Below are 20,630 nucleotides of genomic sequence, written 5' to 3' on the forward strand. Positions count from 1 at the left end.
CCTGTCAATCACGGTACATGACTTATTTGGTATGTTATCTGTAATTTGTGGAAATTATTGCCATACAGATCTAGGTTGTTATCCTGAAATCACAAATTTCCAACCGAGCATTATCGTCCTTGTCCTAGAAATTCGACAAGAAATGCATTATCGTCCTTGTCCTAGAAATTCGACAAGAAATTGTGTACAATACATATATGGTGCATAAACAGAAGAACACGGTTCAAAGTGGTGTTTCGTTGCTTCACGTAAATTATTCGACAACGATAAGAGATGAGGAAGAGGTTAGTTAGTATACGTACTAGCATTGGAATGATTTTTCAAGAGGTTATATTCACCAAACAGTAGAAAGAGAAGGTCCATAGAGGTTTATGGTGTTAGCCGTTCTTTCCTTTTTTTTCTATAAGCACGGTCGAAAGACGTTCATGTACGCGCACACCACCACGTGCGGCGTTACACGTACTAACACCTAAAAGAAAAAATGTACCGTGTTTGCACATGATCCCTTCCATTCAGGAGTTGTTTGGTTTCAGAGCCTAAATTTTAGACTATGTCACATCAAAGAGAATCTTGATATTTATTAGTATTAAATAAAGTCTGATTACAAAATTAACTGCAGAACTCTGGGGTTAAACCGCGAGACGAATCTAACGAGATATATTAATACATAATTAGCAGATGTTACTGTAGCATCATTGTAGTAAATTATAGATTAAATAGACTCATTAGATTCATCTCGCAAATTAGCATCCATCTGTCAAAAAAAATTTATAAATAAATTTTATTCGATATTTCTAAATGATAAAATTCTTTTTGATGTGATAGGGATTAAAAAAAAGCGAATGGAAACAAACAGGGTCTCAGAATTCTTGTCCTTAGCTAGTGGATGGCTGGAAGCTAGCAGCTGTGGTTGGCAGTTATCCACGTCGTACGATCTGGTCGTGCTAGTTGATGAGCTAACCTTTGTTCTCATTTGCCGTGTAAAACATGCACCATGTAGACTTTATGCACGTTCAAGTCATGTTACGGGGAGAGAGAGAGAGAGACGTGACCTGTATGCCTCGCTGTGAATACAAACTTAAAATATATGATTCATAATCGCCGGTTCGTAGTTTTCCAAAGTGTCAAATTAAACACAAAACCCATTTTTCCCCCATGTTCATCATTGGCCAAAGCAGGACGTACTGGCTAGCATGCTATAGAGCACTATGCATTGTCTCCAACTCTCCATCGCTCATCTGTTCACATTGATTGATCCATTATTGATGCTTTAACTTGCCGTCGTCAACAAAGAGACGGCGCAGGAGAAGCCCACCCTCCGGAGCTACGCGCACAGGGTGGCGGGCAACGGCGACAAGGTGGCAGGGGCGGAGCCAGGATGGTATTTTTTTTCAGTGTTAGGGGGGCCAACCATATAAATTTTTATAAAAATTTAATTAAAATTTAAAATTGTAGTGTAAATTTGGGGATGATAGGGGGCCAGGCCCCTGCCCGCCCCCCTGTCTCCGCCCTGCAAGGTGGTGACCTACGAGGCGGACTTCGACGTGCCGGCGGGCTTCGGCGCCGTCGGCGCCGTGCTGGTCACCAACGAGCACCACACGGAGATGTTCCTCGAGGACATCAAGCTGATGCCGTCCTCCTCCGACGGCAGCGGCGCCGCCCCGCTCCTCGCCATCCGGTGCAACTCGTGGGTGCAGCCCAAGTCCGGCGGCGGCGACGACGACGCCGCGCCGGGGAAACGCGTCTTCTTCGCCAACAAGGTACAGTGATCGGTAACGTGAACGGTGCTATTCGGAAGTTATTACCTGTTGAACTGCTTTACTGTTACTCCAACTCTAAGGACCAAATCTAATGAGGTTGACAAGTAGGTCTAGGCTGTTCATCAAACCATAGGCCGTGTGCATCACAAGTGAAGCATGCATGCATGATCTGTTTATCTAGTCTTAGGGTGGACGCTAAGCTACGTAATAACTACCTACTAAATTAATTGGGGATTAGCATAATGGCTAACTGGACGAACTTATGTTAATCGTATTTCTTTACATATTAATAAAAAGGAAAAAAAAAAGACTAGGGACTTCAGGAGATGGGCTATGGCAATTCACACCACAATTCTCCTGAAAATCACCATCGACAGCCCATGCTTGGCCCATGGCATCAGAAAGCTAAATGGGTCCAATCGCGGACCACGGCCCAATAACTGAATTTTTTTTTTTTGAATCGTATCGGGGGAAGATCCCCACCTACCATTCATTGAACTTGTAGAGTTTTGTTACAAGTATACCTCAGCATACTGAGGTGGAGAAGTACATGGGGGTGAGAAGAAGGAGAAAAGAGGAGGGTTAAGCGTTTACAATCCAGTTGCGCCAAGCGTTTAGTTCAGAGCGTAATCTTCTGTAGCGGCACGACCAAGCATCCATGTCTTTGGCAACACTACGGAGAATCTCAGAGGGGGAGTGGTTCTGGTGCTCGAAGATCAAGTCATTCCGGGCCTTCCAAATGCGCCAGAGGATCAACATCATCACGTCGCCTCTTAAGGCATCAGGGAGCGGGAAATGGAGTTCAAAAATCCAAGGATGCCTAAGAGTACCTTCGTGCACGGTGAACTAAAGCTTGTGCCATACCGAACAAGCCTTGGGGCAATCCAGGAAGATGTGCACATCTGTTTCAAGGGTGCCGTGGCATTGTTCGCACCAAGAGTCCTCACGGGGTTTGATGTTTCTGTGGAAAAGATAGGCTCGGGTGTTCAACCGTCCATGATGTAAGAGCCAAGCAAAGAATTTGACTTTCGTCGGCAGGTGAGCATCCCAAACCCTGGCAATGTCTGAGATGGTAGCATGAGTATGGATCACATGATAAGCACGTCGAGTGGAGAAGGGGACGTGCCCATCAACTGCGAGGACCCTGGCATCCATCCTGTCCTGCAGTGAGACGAGAGACAGATGGCCATTGAGCATTGCAAGTTCAGATTCAGCAGCGTGCGTGAGTCGTGGTCGAAATTGCTGGCGGAGCTCGCTCCCCCATCGCCGCCTGGACAGTCACCGCATCCGAGGTGTAGTGTGAGTAAAGGGCTGGGAAGCAAGCAGCTAAGCAGTCATCGAACAACCACTTGTCGTGCCAGAAGGAGACCCGCGCACCATTGCCAATTTGCACTTTGGTCAAGGATCTGTAGCGAGGCAGTTCAGTTAGGACCAGTTTCGACAGATAGGAGTCCGGGTTATCGGTGAGGTCAGGCCCGGCATGAGAAACGAACCACCGTTTCCAAGGCAGGGGTTCATCCTCATGAAGTTTGTGTATGAATTTGAGGAGAAGACAATGGTTCATATCTTCCAAATTCTTGATACCGAGCCCACCAGCATCTCGACTTTGGCACATGCACTCCCAAGACACAAGACAGTTTGCTCCTGAGCATTTCTCCTCCCCAGTCCAGAAGAACGCACGTCGCTTGGCATCCAAAATTTCCCTCACAGTCTTCGGAATAAGAGTGGAGGACATGAAATAGATGGGGAGCCTGCCGAGCACAGCATTCACTAGGACAATGCGCCCGCTAGAACTGAGGAGACGTGCCTTCCAACCTGCCAGGTACTTGTCAAAGGAGTTGAGCAAAGGTTGGAAATCAGAGACACACAGCTTTTGTGGTGAGAGTGGCAACCCCAAGTAAGTTTGAGGGAAAGAGGACAAGGAGCAGCCCAGGACATCGGCCATCCTTCGAGCAGTAGAGTCATTCATGTTCTTGGGAACGAAAGTGGATTTATGAAAGTTTATAGCAAGCCCCGTTGCTGCAGAGAATGAGTCTAGGATGTGTTTAAGGACAGACATGGAGTGGACATCGCCTCGGGTAAGGATCAGCGTGTCATCTGCGTTCTGAAGGACAGGGCAGGGGAGGGCATGATCAATGGGGTGCTGCAGATCGCCATTCAGCGAGGCACGTTTAATTAGTCTCTGAAGAACGTATGCAACAATGATGAAGCGGAAAGGTGAGAGGGGATCACCTTGCCATAGGCCGCGACGGCAAGGAATCCATCTACCCGGCACTCCGTTCAGAAGCACCGCGGTTTTTCCACTGCTTAAAATGTGAGAAACCCAGGCCCTCCAGAGAGAATTGAAAACCACGAGCATGCAGGATCCTGTCCAGGCTTGGCCATTCTACCGAGTCAAATGCTTTCTTGAAGTCGAGCTTAAGCACCGCGGTGGGCACTTTGCGTTTATGGCAGCAGCTGAGAAGGCCAGCTGCATAAACAAAGTTCTTGGCGATACTCCTCCCATGGACGAAGCCAGTTTGATCCGAGTCAACCAAGGTAGGGATGTGTGGTTTGAGGTGATTAACCATTACCTTGGAGAAAAGTTTCATTGGACAGTTTTGTAGGGAGATTGGCCTAAAGCCATCTGGAGTGCGAACGCCTTCTTTTTTGGGAGAAGGATAAGGAGAGCGCGGTTGAGACCGTCCAGCTCAAGGCACCCCTCATGGAATGCGTGGAAGAGATGAAGGACATCATGGCGCAAGGAAGACCAGAAATGCCTGTAGAAAGTAGGGCCAAACCCATCAGGCCCAGGGCTGGCATGCACGTCCATGGCAAAGAGAGCCTGAGTAATCTCAGTCATAGTGAAAGGCTCGGAGAGGTCATCTGTGTCGATGGTGAAATGAGGATAGAGGTCTCTGAGGCTGAAATCCCAAGTTGTCTCACGGGCACGACCAAGAAGATCAGAGTAGAAAGAGTGCAAGATGGTGCTTTTCGCGTCATGTGCATAAGTCGCAATTCCCTCATGTTCGAGACAGGCGATCGCATTGTGCCGACGCCGACCAGAAGCGGCAGCATGGAAGAACCGAGAGTTTTCATCCCATTCCAAAGCTAAACGGACGTGAAAACATTGGCGCCAAAAGGCAAGTTTCTCTGAATATAAGTCCTGCAAACCCTAAATGGCCGCACGCCGTAGTGAAGCCTCGTTGGGGTGAAGGGCTCTTTGTTCTTCTAGTAGATCAAGGGCGTTTATCAAAAGTTTGATGTCATGTTCCCGGGTTTGAATTGGAGTAAGCCGGCGAGCCCAGGCACGGCAAGTGCTTCGGCAGTGTTTCAAGCGTTGGGTGAATGTTTTCTCAGCACTGCCGACCACCGGCCGTTCCCAAGCCGACCGGATCAGGGGAGGGAAAAGACGGTGGTGCATCCAAGAGTTCTCGAAGTGGAAACATGCGCTCCACGGGATGCTAGTTGACGCCGTTGCGAGCAGAGGGACATGATCCGAAGCAAAATGTGTGAGTGAGCCGAGCGTCGTGTTCGGGAACGCAGCATCCCAGTCAGTGTTTACAAAGTAGCGATCCAGGCGAACAAGCATGGGGTCATCGCGACGGTTACTCCAGGTGTAAGCACGATCAACCAAAGGGATTTCGATGAGGCCTAGGGTGTTGATCAGCTCGTTGAAATGATTGGCATCCGAAACGTTGAAGGAGTCAGTATTTTTGTCATCTGGGAATCTCGTCAGGTTGAAATCGCCAAGAACCATCCAAGGAGATGAAATGGAGTCAGCCACCGAGGCAAGCTCGCTAAAGAAGGAGGCCTTGTCCTCCCGATTTGTGGGTGCATAGACATTTGTCAGAGAGAAAGACATGGTGTCCGCCCTCAACGAAAAACAGGAAGTTAGAGTGTAGGAGAGAGGCGAAGTGCTTTCAAGGGAACAAACAGACGCATCCCAAGCGGTGAGCATGCCCCCGGAGGCACCAATTGAATCTCTAGTGACACAGTTTGAAAGGCGTGAGGGGAGGAAGGAGCTGCGTTTCAGGGAGGAGATGGAGGGAAGTTTGGTTTCTTGCAGAGCTACAAAGGATGGCCAAACAGAAAGGAGTTCGGAGAGCACATCATCGCATCGGCTCGATTGACCCAGGCCGCGCACGTTCCAAGAGACAAAGGAGAAGGTTCTGTTCATATTACACACGGAGGACACCAGAAAGCACAGCAGAGACAGGAGACACGGTCAAAGGCACCCCAGCATGAAACAGAACATGGCATTGGGTACGGGACGCAATAGGAGAGCGTACATGTTACACCGGCCGCTCTAAAGCCGGGACCTCAACCACAACGACGGCCAAGCAAGGCATCAGGCCACACATACCATCACCAGCCGAGCAAAGCATCAGGCCGGGCACACCACGACTCCCAGTAGGGGAGAGCAGAGCTTACATGAAGAACGGGATCAAGTAGCGCAAGGTACAGTCCTCTAGCAGGACGAACACAACACAAACACATAGGCTGGTATAGCATTAAGTCACAACATAATCAGCATCAGACAGGTCAGGGAGACCGCACACACGCCCCAGGCAACGAAGCTTGTTGGAGGATCTTTGGCGGAGCGGGGCGCTGGAGCAGGCTAGAGCTGGCCAGGGCTTCCTTCATGCGAGCGGAGGCGCGCGCCAGGTCGAGCTGGGCTGCCTTGACACGCGTGGCCCGTCGACGGATCCTCCTTGGCAGCAAGGCGGGTGCTGCGGCGGCGAGTCCCGGCGGCGCTGTCATGCACGCGCTTGCTCCGAGCGTGGTGATGCCGGATGCTGACCTCGTGTTGAGGAATGAGAGTACTCTATCCTGCTTGTGATGAGTGAATTGTCAACTGTGCGGTGTGATCGTGCGCTTGGACTTTGGATTGCAGGTACACGGGCGTCGAGTGTCGACGGAGAGTTGACGTGGAGGAGCTCGGGCCGGGCGGCAGCTATGGCGTCCACTCCTGGATCGAGGACGCAAGCGGCGACGGAAACCAAGGAGGTGGACGACGGTTGAAGACGCCAAGTCGTGGAGGCACGGGCGTCGGTCTCAGGACTGACGGAGGTGACGGGCGTCGACGGCGTCTAGGGCCTCGCTACGGGCGAGGAGGTGACGGGCGTCGGGCGGCCTCTAGGACCGTCAGAAGGCCGAGGCGGGAACGACGTCTAGGGCCACGGCGTGGAGGCAGGAATCTTCCCGCGCGTGGAGTTTTGGCGGTTTTCTCAAAACCGGCCACCTACCCGGGTTTCGCGGACCCCCCAAAACCGCGAACCGGATCTTTATCGACATGGCGGCATCGCGGAGAAGACTTCGTTTCGAAGAAAGATCCTCGGCCGTCGGATGAGTCCATTGTATCTTTTCCGGTTTTGCCCCTACGGGCTTTCTAGTTTAAAGTTCAGCTCTAGGGTAGTTTAGTCTCTTTGGTTAGAGGGTTAGTGGGGTTAAAAGAGGAGAGGGGGCACTAGCTCACGTCGCGCCAGCTAGACAGAAACAGATCGCCACCACCATCTCTCCTGGCGCCGGCTCCTCCCTATCTTTCCTCTCTGTTCCTCCCTCTTCTCTCTAGGCCAAGGATATTAGGGATGGATTTTTGAGTTCATGTACTGAGACTGATCGGGAAAGGAGGCCCAATCCTCCTTGTGCCCTCCGGGGTTTTGGATTCATTTCAATCTCATACGATTTGTGCTTTGGTTTGATTGAAATTCGATTTTCCTTTGTCGATTCTCGAACTCAAGATGACGGGTTGTTTCTTGACGATTTTGTGACTCCTTGGGGTGTTCCTAATCCATCTTGACTAGCCCTAAAACCCTCGGATTCACGAGCTCCTTCGAATTGAAGTTTTGGCGTTCTTGAGAAAACCCCAAACCATGGAGTAATTCGTCGATTCCTTCCGTGGACGTGTTCACAAGTCCCTTGTGATCATGCCTGCAAAATTTGGTGAGATTTGGACTTGATTTGGTCACTCGATCATCGAGTTCTTGGAAGAACGCGGGCTGATTAATGTTTCTGGACAGAGTTCTTCCGAGCACCGGTTAAATCGACGCTTGTGCTCATTGGCGTCGGTTCAACCGGTGAGTGGGTTTTTCCTGCATTAGGGTTTTCTGTTGCTCACTTGTTGCACCGGTGTTTTAGCTCTCCATGAGCATCGGTTCAACCGGTGCATGTTTCCAGTGTGCTGTTTTTGGTCGTTTGACTGGCGTATAGATTTTAGTCGACGTCGGTTCATCCGGTGATCAGAATGTTTTGATTTGGAGCTTCTCTGGTCAACTGCACCGACGCCAAAAGTTGATTTTGTCAGATCATCCGGTGTATGCACACCGGTTGAACCGACGCTGTTCAAACCTCTGTGTCAGATCAACCAGTTCGTGCCTTTCTTTTGCTGTCGGCTCTGTCTCACCGGTTTAACCGACGCCTACGAGTTTATCTACGTCGGTTCAACCGGTGACATATACTGTGCCTGTTTTGCTCCATCTCTTCGAGTTTGCTTCCGCAGTTGCTCTCGTTTGTTCCTAGGGCTTTCGTGTGTTGGTGTAGCTCCTCCATAGCTACTCCACGCAGTGCATAGGTCTCTTGGGTTGGGTGTGTGCTTTGGGACATAGCCGGAGCTTTCTTTTGCAAGAAATTTTTATTGGCTCCCATTCACCCCCCCCCCTCTGGTCGCCCCTTTCGGTCCCTCATGTGTTCCTCCTCAAGCATCAAATCCTCCAGGGGTGGGGCGCGTGAGGGCGTGCGTCGGTCCTCCCCGAGATCACAGATGAGCGGCAGGGGAGCCGGGGGTGGTGTGGCCGGATGACGCGGCGTCGGTAGGTTGTGGATCACCGAGGAACACCTGCCAGTGAGAGAGCACGAGCAAGCACAGACATGGCGCCGGCAACAAAGCTCCACAGAGGGACAGACAGGAACAACAGAGGCCCAAGAGCGCGGCAGGATCCAGAGTACCGTGGTGGCGGCGCGCGCAAGGAGGCGCCACGGTGAGCATCATGCCCACGGGGGGAGAACAGATGCTAGCCCAAGGGGTCGAGGCTGCCTGGAGGCGTGCGTGGCGGCGGATCGGTGTCGTGGCCATCCTCGTCACCCCAATCAGAGAAGTCGTTGTCGGAGGGGAGCGGCGCACTATCTGGATGTGTCCAGACCTTGATGACTCGCACTTTGGCGATGCCCGCCAGACCACCCCCCAAGTTCCTCACCACCAGAGATGGCTTGATGCAGCGCTCATTGTCGATGAGGACTAGCACCCTAACTGCGGAGTAATCCGCAATGTCAGCGCCGTAGTCGTGGTCAGGGGGATGCTCCCCAACCTTCTTCACGCAATCCTTGTCGACAGCACACACCTGCCCGTAGACTTGGAACACCTGAGCAGTGCGCTCATGGGTCCAGTGGTCCGGGGGGAGTTGGATGCCGCAAGCGCAGCGAGGCGCCGGTAGCAGTACACGAAACGAAAATCCACCTCCTCGTGGTGAACTAGCCGCAGCGTGTGACCGGCATAACGAAGTGGGCAGCGGTGCAGCGTTTCCTCGCGGAAGAAGGGGTAACGGAACACGACCATCATGGCCCCGTGGGAGGAGGGAGCTAGCCGGAAGGGAGGGTCACCGCCGTGCTGTTCCAGGGCACAGCGGATGTAGAACCCTGTGTCAGCGCATTCAGGCTCGATGAAGGCGTAAGCGAGGCGGCGGCATGGCTCCATATCCACGGGGGGCATGTGGACCTCGACGAAGTTGTGTCCATCGTCGACATCATTGCTAGCAGGTGGGAGAGGAGAATGGGGGATGAAAGGGGTGGCTGCACGCCAAGCACGGTGGGGTGATGAATGGTGGAGGCGGCAGGAGAAGGGGAGAGACCTGCAAACCGGACGGCAGGAGCACGGTGCCATTGCCCGGTAGCATGAGGGGAACGGGAGTGGGAGCGGGTGGTGGGGGAAGGAGGGAGAACTCCAACTCCCGAGCTCCGACGGTCGAGAGTTGGTGACCGCCAGATCGCCGCCCCCCTGGGCGGGGACGCGCCGATGGGTGCAGGCGCTCCAGGACGTGGCGGCGACGGGGAGTCATCGCTGGGCGAGAGCGTCACACGCCTAGCGATCCGCGTCCAGAACACGGATTGCCGCACCATCGAGCACGTTGCGCTGCGGTGGCCGTAGCGAAGGCACTGCCGACACCGGACCAGGTCGCGGCACGCATCGACGTGGTGATCAGAGGCAAGGCACCGGAAGCATTGGTTGTGGATGGGAGGTACTGAACGGGCACGACGAAGCTTACGGCCGGCCGTCGTTCTTATAGGCTCGGGTGGGGGGGGTGAGAGAAGAGCATGGAGGTATGGCCGCGCCGCACTACGATGGGACTCCTGAAAGGAGTCGACGGCGGACGGCGAGGTGATGATGGCCTGACGGAGTGGACATCCGTTCAGCGCACCTGCAGATCGGTTCCCGGTCGGCGCGCGAGGGGACGGCACATGACAGGGAGATGAATGCCCGGCATAGCTGCAGGGAGTTCGGGGAAGAGGAGTGGCAGGAGATCTCTGCACCCAGATATCAGGGAGATTTGGCGCAGCAGCAATGGTGTCGTTGCTGGCAGGGGGTTGGGGGAGTGGCGCCCCTGACAGGAGGGCGGGGATGGAGTGCATGCTGTCGAAATGTTCAGGCGCGAGGGGAGTTATGCTTCCTGGGCCGAGTTCTTGGGCCCCCGAATAGTGTTGAAGGCTAGTGGCCTGTTCTGCGAAAGCAGTTTTTTGAAAACAGGGAGTGACGTCATCTTCCCGCCCGCCGGGAGAAGGCACGCCGGAGGCCATGGAGGCTATGGCCGAAGCCATGGAGGGGAAGAGGAGCAGGGAGACAGTGCCCACAGTGCATCGCCCTTAGAGACGATGAAGAAGGCAAGGTTCCTGTTGGCTGCGTTGGCGGAGAAAAGGCTGGGACCATGGCAGTGCACTTGAAAACGGTAGTGAGGTCTCGAGAAGCGAAAGTTCAGCGCATTCTGCACCTGGAGCTTCGAGGGAATGAAGGAAGCCGGGTCCAGCTTAATCCAAAAGGTCGCGCCAGGCGGAACCGTCGCGCCCAAAGCAGCAGGGACGGCGAGTTGATGGAAGTGCAACAGAGCCAAATCGCAGAAGGACGCACCTGAGAAGAGTTGAGAGTGGCGGCAAGTCCCCGGCCGGCATCCTTCTACCGAGGAAGACGGCCGAGCAGGGGATGGAGTGTCGCCCGACGCTGTTCTTGTTGCTGAGCTTGGGGAAGCTTGCTGTGGAGCAGAGGCGCGGGGACGAGGACGAAGTCGCCGCCCAGAGAGCTGACGTCGCGGAGGGAGGGGAACAGTATCCCCCAACGGAGCAAAGGAGGGGGGTGAGAGCATCAGGGGTGGGGAGGAGAGGTGGTGATGCAGAGTTCAGGCGAGGGTAGTAGGGGAGCGGTGGCGGAGCAGCGGACGCCGAGGAGGCGCCGTCGGGAGCGCCAGGGGCGCTCTCTCCCCCGCTCATCATCGACATGAGAAACGAGTGCCTTGGCGCGCGCCTTGGCGCGCGTAATTTATTTACTTGTTTCTGTTTGGCAATATAAGTTTATATAGAGATTTATGTAGATGTATAGACAAATAAATATACATAGATAGAAATAGGACTTTTATTTTTAAAGCAAAAAAGGTTAAAAAATAGTAGCTGAAATCCGACGTCTTAATCTCGCCGTCGAAGGCGGCCGGGAGCGGTCCTCGGGCATCTCCTCACCATGCAATGCGCGGCTATCATGCCCGACCTGCGGCACCGCGGCGTACCGGAGCGAGGCCGGGTCGCCCGCCGGTGACGGCATGAACTCGTCGCACCTGTCGAGGGCGTGCCCGGCGGCCCGCCCAAACTCGCCGCATGGCTCTCCGGCCTAGCTTCACTACTGTCGTTGCAGTAGAGCGCACACACATTCGGAGGCCACCAAAATTACCGGTCGAGAGTTCTAGATTTAGATATTTTGCAGTGACCGAATGGAGAGCTGACGCATGGACCATTCGTGTCTCAAAACTTCAAAGATAACGATGGCACGGCCAATCATATGCACCGTCAATTTAGGATCGAATAGTGGAAATCGTTTTTTACTGACGTGATCGGTCTGCCCTTGCGCCGTCCCTCGGGGCTATCATATATAGAAATTAGGGCCGTGATTCGATTCAAAAATTTTATCTCAAAAATGTCGCATCGAATATTTGAGCACATGCATAGAATACTAAGTAAAATCTATTTACAAAACTTTTTACACAGGTAGGTTGTAAATCGCGAGACGAATCTAATGAGTCTAGTTAATCTATGATTTACAATAGTGATGATACAGTAATCGTTCACTAATTATGAGTTAATCATGAATTAAGTATGCTCATTAGATTCGTCTTGTGATTTACAACTCATCCGTGCAAAAGGTTTTGTAAATAGATTTTATTTAGTACTCTGAAATAGTTAGATTTCCTTCCATCCGTAGCCATCGGATCGCGATTGGACGGCTGAAATAATTTTGGCCGACGTGACCCTATCGGCCGCACACCACCCCTCGGGGCTTTAACATATAGAAATTAGGGCCGTGATTAGATTCAAAAATTTTATCCCAAAAACGTCACATTGAATATTTGAGCACATACATGGAATACTAAGTAAAATCTATTTACAAAACTTTTTATACGGGTAGGTTGTAAATCGCGAGACGAATCTAGTTAATCTATGATTTGCAGCAGTGATGATACAGTAATTGTTCACTAATTATTAGTTAATCATGAATTAAGTATGCTCATTAGATTCGTCTCGTGATTTACAACACATCCGTGCAAAAGGTTTTGTAAATAGATTTTATTTAGTACTCCGAAATAGAAAGATTCTCTTCTATCTGTGGCCATCGGATCGCGATCGGACGGCCGAAATAATTTTGGCCGATGTGGCCCTATCGGCCGCGTGCCACCCCTCGGGGCTTTAACATATAGAAATTAGGGCCGTGATTAGATTCAAAAATTTTATGCCAAAAACATCACATCGAATATTTAAACACATGCATGGAATACTAAGTAAAATATATTTACAAAACTTTTTACACGGGTAGGTTGTAAATCGCGAGACGAATCTAATGAGCCTAGTTAATCTATGATTTGCGCCAGTGATGCTACATTAATTGTTCACTAATTATCAGTTAATCATGAATTAAGTATGCTCATTAAATTCGTCTCGTGATTTACAACTCATCCGTGCAAAAGATTTTGTAAATAGATTTTATTTAGTATTCCGAAATAGCAAAATTTCCTTTCATCCGTAGCCGTCGGATCACGATTGAACGGACCTTTTTTTTTTGCCGACATGGCCCTATCGGCCGCGCGCCGCCCCTCGGGGCTTTAACATTTAGATTTAGAAATATGATACCCCCGGGGTTAGTAGCACTGAATATTTCTTCCACTGAAGTTACAGGAACTGAAATTTTCTTGGTTATGCGTGACGCGAGTGCAGCCTTACCTGCCGAGCCAGACGCCGCCGGGGCTCCGGAGCTACCGGAGGAAGGACATGGAGCAGAAGCGCGGCGACGGCCGCGGGCAGCGGAAATCCACCGACCGTGTCTACGACTACGACACCTACAACGACCTCGGCGACCCCGACAATGGCGCCGACAAGGCCCGGCCGGTCCTCGGCGGCAGCAAGCAGTTCCCCTACCCGCGCCGCTGCCGCACCGGCCGCCCCATGTCCACCAAAGGTAACCTGCAATCACAGTGTCCGCGCAAGGTCATGGATCGATCGACCATGTCAGGACTCAGGATCGCGTGTGTTTTTCTCTCGCAGACCCGAGGACGGAGACGAGGAGTGGCGACAACTACGTGCCGAGGGACGAGGCGTTCTCGGAGGAGAAGCAGCTGCAGTTCTCGGTGAAGACGCTGCAGTCGGTGCTCCACGCCGCCGTGCCGGCCGTGCAGTCCACGCTCATCGACCCCGACCTCGGCTTCCCGTCCTTCTTCGTCATCGACAAGCTGTTCGAGGACGGGGTCCAGCTGCCCAAGGCCGAGCAGCTAGGCTTCCTCGCCGGCATCCTGCCGCGCCTGCTGCAGAAACTCCGCGACGGCCCCGGCGACCAGCTCCTCCTCTTCGGCAGGCCCGCCAATGTCAAGAGTACGTCTTGCACTCTTGCTTGTTTATTTTCAGAACAAAATTGCACGAGCAGGAGGAATTTCTTGCTAGCTCTGGATTCAGCAATCTGCAATGGGCATTGATCGATCGGTCACCAAGTGCTTGCAGAGGACAAGTTTGCATGGTTGAGGGACGAGGAGTTCGCAAGGGAGACGCTTGCCGGCATGAATCCGTACGCAATCGAGCTCGTCAGGGTAAGTCTCCAGGCAACCTTTTTTTTCTTCTAAAATGATAAAATATTGTGCAGACATGTACATTGGTTGAAATGTTCAGAAATGTTCAGGTAAGATTTTGATCCATGTCTACACAAAACCTTGCAGGAGTTTCCTCTGAAGAGCAAGCTCGACCCCGCGGTGTACGGGCCGGCGGAGTCGTCGATCACCGCCGAGGTGCTGGAGCAGCAGATGGGGTGCGTGATGACGGTCGCCGAGGCGTTGAAGCAGAAGCGGCTCTTCATGCTGGACTACCACGACCTGTTCCTGCCGTACGTGCACAAGATCCGGGCGCAGGAGCACACCACCATGTACGGCTCGCACACCGTCTTCTTCCTCTGCGACGACGGCACGCTGCGGCTGCTGGCCATCGAGCTCACCCGGCCGGCGTCGCCGGCGCAGCCGCAGTGGAGGCGCGTCTTCACCCCGTCCACGGACACCACCGAGTCCTGGCTGTGGCGGATGGCCAAGTCCCATGTCCGCGCGCACGATTCCGGCCACCACGAGCTCGTCAGCCACTGGCTGCGCACACACGGGGCCGTGGAGCCGTACATCATCGCCGCGAACCGGCAGCTCAGCGAGATGCACCCCATCTACCAGCTGCTGCACCCGCACTTCCGCTACACCATGCGGATCAACGCGCTCGCGCGGACGGCGCTCATCAACGCCGGCGGCATCATCGAGCTCTCGTTCTCGCCGCAGAAGTACGCCATGGAGCTCAGCTCCGTCGCGTACGACCAGCTCTGGCGCTTCGACACGGAGACCCTCCCCGCCGACCTCGTCCGCAGGGGGATGGCCGATGAGGATCCCACGGCAGAGCACGGCCTGAGGCTCGCGATCAAGGACTACCCGTTCGCCAACGACGGGCTGCTGATCTGGGACGCCATCAAGGGCTGGGTGCAGGCGTACGTCTCGCGGTTCTACCCCGGCTCCGGCGTGGTCGCCGGCGACGCGGAGCTGCAGGCGTTCTGGGCGGACGTCCGCACCGTGGGCCACGCCGACAAGAAGGACGCGCCGGGGTGGCCGGCGCTGGACTCGCCGGGCAGCCTGGCGCACGCGCTGACGACCATCATCTGGGTCGCGTCGGCGCACCACGCCGCCGTCAACTTCGGGCAGTACGACTTCGGCGGGTACTTCCCGAACCGGCCGTCCATCGCGCGCACCAAAATGCCGGTGGAGGAGCCCGTCGATGCCGGCGCGCTCGCGGCGTTCCTGGACAACCCAGACCAGGCGCTCCGGGAGTGCTTCCCGTCGCAGGTGCAGGCGACGCTGGTGATGGCCGTGCTGGACCTGCTGTCCACGCACTCCCCCGACGAGGAGTACCTCGGCGGGCTGGAGACCGCACCGTGGAGCGACGACGCCGAGGTGCAGGCGGCGTACGGCAAGTTCAACGCGCAGCTCAAGGAGATCGAGGGGATCATCGACGTGAGGAACGCGGACAGGAGGCTCAAGAACCGGTGTGGCGCCGGCATCGTGCCGTACCAGCTCATGAAACCCTTCTCCGAGGCCGGTGGGACGGGCAAGGGCATCCCCAACAGCACGTCCATCTGAGTTCTTAGAGCTTAGAGGGCACCACCTATTGGGTTTCATCAGATTCAGAAATTAATCGAACACTACAATAAACTTACTAAGACGATGTATATGGATTGATTTTTTTTTATATATTTTTATGCTGGAGCATGCTAGCCTTTGATTCACAATTAATGTATCTGAAAATAGGTTCATGTATTTACTAAAGAAAATGAATTACTACCTCAATCCCAAATTACAATTCATTTTAAATTTTCTAGATATAAATATTTTGTAATGCATCTAGATGTACAGCAGTGAAAAATAATACTTATTTCCAAAAATTTCTACTCTCTATTTTTATTTACATGTTGTATTAAGTTTGTCTTAAGTTAAACTTAGCAAACTTTGACTAAACTTATAGAAAGAAATAATAATATTTATAATACTAAATTTGCTTCGTTGAATCCAACATGAAGTATATGTTGATAGTGCATATGTTGGATAGTATGCTATATGTTTCTATAGATTTGGTTAAAGTTAGTTAAATTTAATTTAAGACAAACCTAATACGACATGTAAATAAAAATAAAAACGGAGGGAGTAGCCTGTTTGGCATGGCTCCAACTCTGCCTGGCTTGGCGACGTAGATGACAACAGCCTCGTATCATCATTTGGAAATGCCAATTTAAATATTTTATATGTGGATGTATATGGCCCAGCTCTGAAATGCTGATCAGTTTGTTTGTTTTTTCGGAAATTTGAATGATTTCCCGGGAACGTAGAAGAAAACAGGCCGATAGCAGTGAAAGCAGCCCAATAAACAAATGGAATAAAATCGAACCAATCGCAACAAAGCCCAATTCGAAGTCGAACCTACCGTGAGCCCATGGACAAAGCCCACTAGCCAGAACCTCGTCGGCGGCGACCAAACCTCACCTACTGTTTCCTTGGCCCATCTGGCCGTCTCCCTTTGCTCCGACCCCGACCACTGCCCGCGGCGCGCGCCATGGAGCCGGACGCCGACGAGGATTACATGGGCGACCTCTCCCACTTCCTCCCGCCGAGTCCGTCCTCCTCCACCCCATCGAGTAAACTCGGGCACCGGAAGCAACCACCCGCGCAGGCGCAGTCGCAGGCGCGGGCGAAGCGCGGGAAGGGGGTGCCGTGCAGGAGCGGCGGCGGCAGGAGCGCGAGAGGAAGCAGCGGGAGGAGGACGCCCGCACGATGGCCGGGCTCGCCGAGGCCATCCCGGAGAGCAACGTAGGGTTCAGGATGTTGAAGCAGATGGGGTACGACCCGGGGGCGCGCGGCGCCGCCGAGCCGGTCGGCATCGAGGTCCGCCGCTCGAGGGCCGGCCTCGGGGCGGAGCCTGCGGTGGCACCGGCGCCGGCGCCTGCTCCGACGGAGAAGACGCGGGAGGCGGTGGAGATGGAGCGGAGGCTGCAGGAGGAGATGATGGGGGAGCTGAGGGCGAGTAAGAGGCGAAGAGCACGCAGTAGAGGGGGCGGAGGGTGGTGTGGGACTTCCGCAAGGCCGAGGCGGCGCTCGCGCAGCTGGAGAACCGGGAGGTGGAGCCGCCGGCACCGGAGGGGGAGGACAAGGATAAAGAGGCAGATGAGGAAGAGGAGGTGATCACAGAAGAGGTAGTCTCAATTTACTCTTATGCTTCCAAATTCACACCCATGTTCGTTCTGTTGATCACAGATTTAAGATCACGGGCCCAATGTATTGTGGTATCAACTAGAAAACTGGAAGTCCCTTCAATTTCTGATGGGACTGCTCAGTCATTTTATTTTTCACCAATGTGATCATGACCATGATTTTTGGCATGCATAACCTAATTGGATAAATGCTTATTGTTGCTATTTTTGTTTCACGAAAGCACTAAACATAAATGCTTATTGTTGCCTGATAATGGCATGCCTGTTCACTCATATTTAGGGGTGTTAATTGGTGACCCTTAGGTGCACCTCCAACCCTCTTTAGTTCAAAGTTTTGTACTAATTTTCCAAAATGTGATTTCATTTTAAAGAAGTAGTACAAAATTTTGAACTAAAGAGGATTGGAGGTGCACCTAAGGGTCACTAATTAACACCCCTACTCATATTGCACCATGTGAAGGCAATGATGAGTCCCATGGATATGAAGTGTGAGATCTGAAGTGACGAGATTAACATTCCATGTTTTGTCTTGCAGGATTTGCAGAATATATTGTCTAAGTTACGCGATCAATACCAGTACTTCCTATATTGTGGATGCAAGGTGAGCTTTAGTCTGGAGAAGAATAGACTGTTTGTATTTGGAGAACATGAATACTTTTGCCCATCTAGTAACATTGCATCTTTGGAAGCTCAAATCAAAATTATATATAGTGTTGGAACGCATTCCTCCATCCCCTGTACCGCATGATCCAAAATTCTAGCAACTGAGTTTTTGATAGAACATCTTCCATGCCTTTTAAGAGAAGTTGTTTCTCCCTTTTTCAGTATGAATCAGCGGAAGCACTGGCAAAGGAATGCCCTGGCCCTAATGAGGATGATCATTGATTTGTTGTATTAAGGGTGACAAAGAATTATCCTAGATACAAACAAGTGATGATTCTATGCTCACTGCAATGTTGTTCAGTCATGGTTGGAGTACTGCATTGGATCTCATTCCTAATACGTTGGTCGCCACAAGCTTTGTGCTCTTGTCATTATCAAACAGACACAATTGAGCACTAGAGATGTCTTGTTTTTGTTGGCCATGTGGGCTATACTTATACTTCTTGTTTATTATAGTTTGTAGCCATTTTATATAAGGTGATGAACCCTTAAATTGACAATAGGACAAAATTGACTACTCTGCAAGTGCTGGAAGCCATCCCGTCTAGACTTGTAAGATGTAAGTCACTATTCCCTATTACATGCACAATATCTCAACATGAATACTAAGGTTTATATCCTTCATCAGTTTGCAGCTGGAAAGATGGGTTTCCATATGATATGCGGATATTTACTACTTCTTGCAATGCAACAGACTTGAAGCCGAGCTACATCTTCAGAAGGCCCTCAATCCTTATTCAAGGCACTTCATAGCTAGAAGATAATAGTTACCAGGAAGATTGCATATCTGCTGTGTGTGTGTGTGCGTGCATGCGTGCATGTGTGTGTGGCTAATTTGTGTGCGTGTGCGTGTGTGTGACTAATTTGTCTGCTTGACTTTGTAGCCATTACAGTTCACTGCTACAATGGAATCTCTGCACACTGCAATGTCAATTTTGCTGTGAGTCTTGTGTGTCATATAATGATCCATGATTGCTGATGATATGCGTAGGAAGGGCTCTGATCACTGCTTCCTACCATAATGCCATATAGCTTCAGCATTATTTAGCACAAGGCTGATTCTTATTTTGCACTGGCTTAAACTGCATCATTGCACAGTTTTGAGCGTTTGGACCATGCCAAAGGCAATTTCATTGGTCTGTTTTCTAATGTAGGTTCCTCATTCTGTTTGGTCTTGGAATTAGACTGTTTTCCAACAGCAACATTGTCAACTTGTACGGAAGAATGAAACTGCTCTTTGAAATAAAAGGGGAAAACACCATAACAAATAGTCACTGGATATATAAAAAAAAAGTAGATGCAGGCAACAAATTTAATATAATCTCTTTTACACGAACCATGCCTGATTCTTTGTTTAGAAAATAGAAACAATTACAATGATAGCTAAATTGCAATCCACAAATGTTTCAAATGGTCTGCCTGCTTGTGTTCTTGTTTATTATTCTTTGCTGTCTGTTTGATTTGGCTAAGTCTGCTTAAGAAAATAATAGCATTTATGATATGATTTGTATATTCTTTTGAGGCCAATAGTTTTCATACCTGAACTTTGTTCCTCATTGTTTTTCCTGCTCTATAATGCTTTATTGTCAGCACATTCAAAGTAGTAGTGTAAAATTGGGTGATTCTCCTGCAACCTCCTTTGCTGTTGTATTTAATACAGGAAATTGACTTTTGAGTGGATTCTTGAATAGATGATGCATTGTATGCTTATGGATTTTGGTAATTTTCAGTATTTAGGTCAACTTCTCGTAAATTTTTGGCCTCAAATTGTTGACAAACTGTTGCATGATTGGAGCGTGTATCACATTACCTTGTGCAATGACATTAGTGCTAACAATTGTGGTGCTATTCAAATTTATGCCTGTAATATCAGTATCTTCGCACCTGATAGAAGTATAGAACAATAACAGCACTGCCTTGGGCTTTGTTGCCCTTATATCCTTCTGCTGTCAATGCACTTAACAGCTTCTATGCCATATTGCTTGCGCTTACAAAATACAAAGTGAAACGTTTTAACAAGATTAAATTTATTATCGTAACTGTGCATATAGGATGTCAGTTTGTTAGGTAGAAATTGCAGCTCCGATGTTCTAATTAATTTTCTAGTGTTGGTTAGGAATTTCAGCTTTGATATTCTAACGGCCAATTTTCTAGTCTGCAGGTCGTAAAGAAGTATCAGCTTTCCAACTGAGGGACTGGGGGAGCTATATTTTTGGACATCTGCTTGAGTTTGTAGTTGAGAGATGAGACTCGTGAATTTCCAACCCCACTTTCTCCAACTTCTACAGTATGATGATGGAATCTCTGTGCTGTGTGTCGTCTAGGATCCATTGTCACTGGCGCTATGCCTGGAATTATTAAGCGCTGTTTACTGTCACAGGAGCTACCATTGTCCCATATGGCTACAATATTTGAGGCTAAGCCAATTTCATTGGTCTTCTTTATAGTGTGGCTGTGTGGGTTAATCGATCAGCCAGCTTTGACTTCAAATTTCGCTGAGCCCCAACAGTGTCAGCTTGCACAACAAATCCAAACCAAGCCAGAAACCACTCTCTGGGAAGAAATGAAACACCAGGACAACAGACCAACAGTGATTGGACAAAAGAGGCCGGGGTTCGAGGCCCGCTTATCAGATATGCCTTCCTAAGGCTTTCTCCAACCATTCCCCCCATCCAACTCCCCCCAAACGTACTATTTACTATATTTTACTACCT

General features: G+C 50.9%; 1 protein-coding gene and 1 pseudogene across 1 annotated transcript in view; both read left to right on the forward strand.

Annotated features, from left to right (window-relative positions):
- LOC120679282 (probable lipoxygenase 8, chloroplastic) overlaps positions 1-15,891 on the forward strand; it is a 29,172-nt gene extending 13,281 nt beyond the window's left edge. The window contains exons 2-7 of the mRNA XM_039960824.1: positions 1,294-1,358; positions 1,518-1,760; positions 13,200-13,440; positions 13,527-13,850; positions 13,977-14,062; positions 14,189-15,891. Of these exons, the coding sequence (XP_039816758.1) occupies positions 1,294-1,358; positions 1,518-1,760; positions 13,200-13,440; positions 13,527-13,850; positions 13,977-14,062; positions 14,189-15,631 (2,402 nt within the window). The 3' untranslated portion in view covers positions 15,632-15,891. The remainder of the gene's footprint in view (positions 1-1,293; positions 1,359-1,517; positions 1,761-13,199; positions 13,441-13,526; positions 13,851-13,976; positions 14,063-14,188) is intronic.
- Positions 15,892-16,531: 640 nt separating this feature from the next.
- On the forward strand, positions 16,532-18,873 carry LOC120679884 (annotated as a pseudogene).
- Positions 18,874-20,630: the final 1,757 nt, after the last annotated feature.

This window comes from Panicum virgatum, chromosome 6N, assembly GCF_016808335.1.
Source record: "Panicum virgatum strain AP13 chromosome 6N, P.virgatum_v5, whole genome shotgun sequence".
Taxonomy (NCBI): Eukaryota; Viridiplantae; Streptophyta; class Magnoliopsida; order Poales; family Poaceae; genus Panicum; species Panicum virgatum.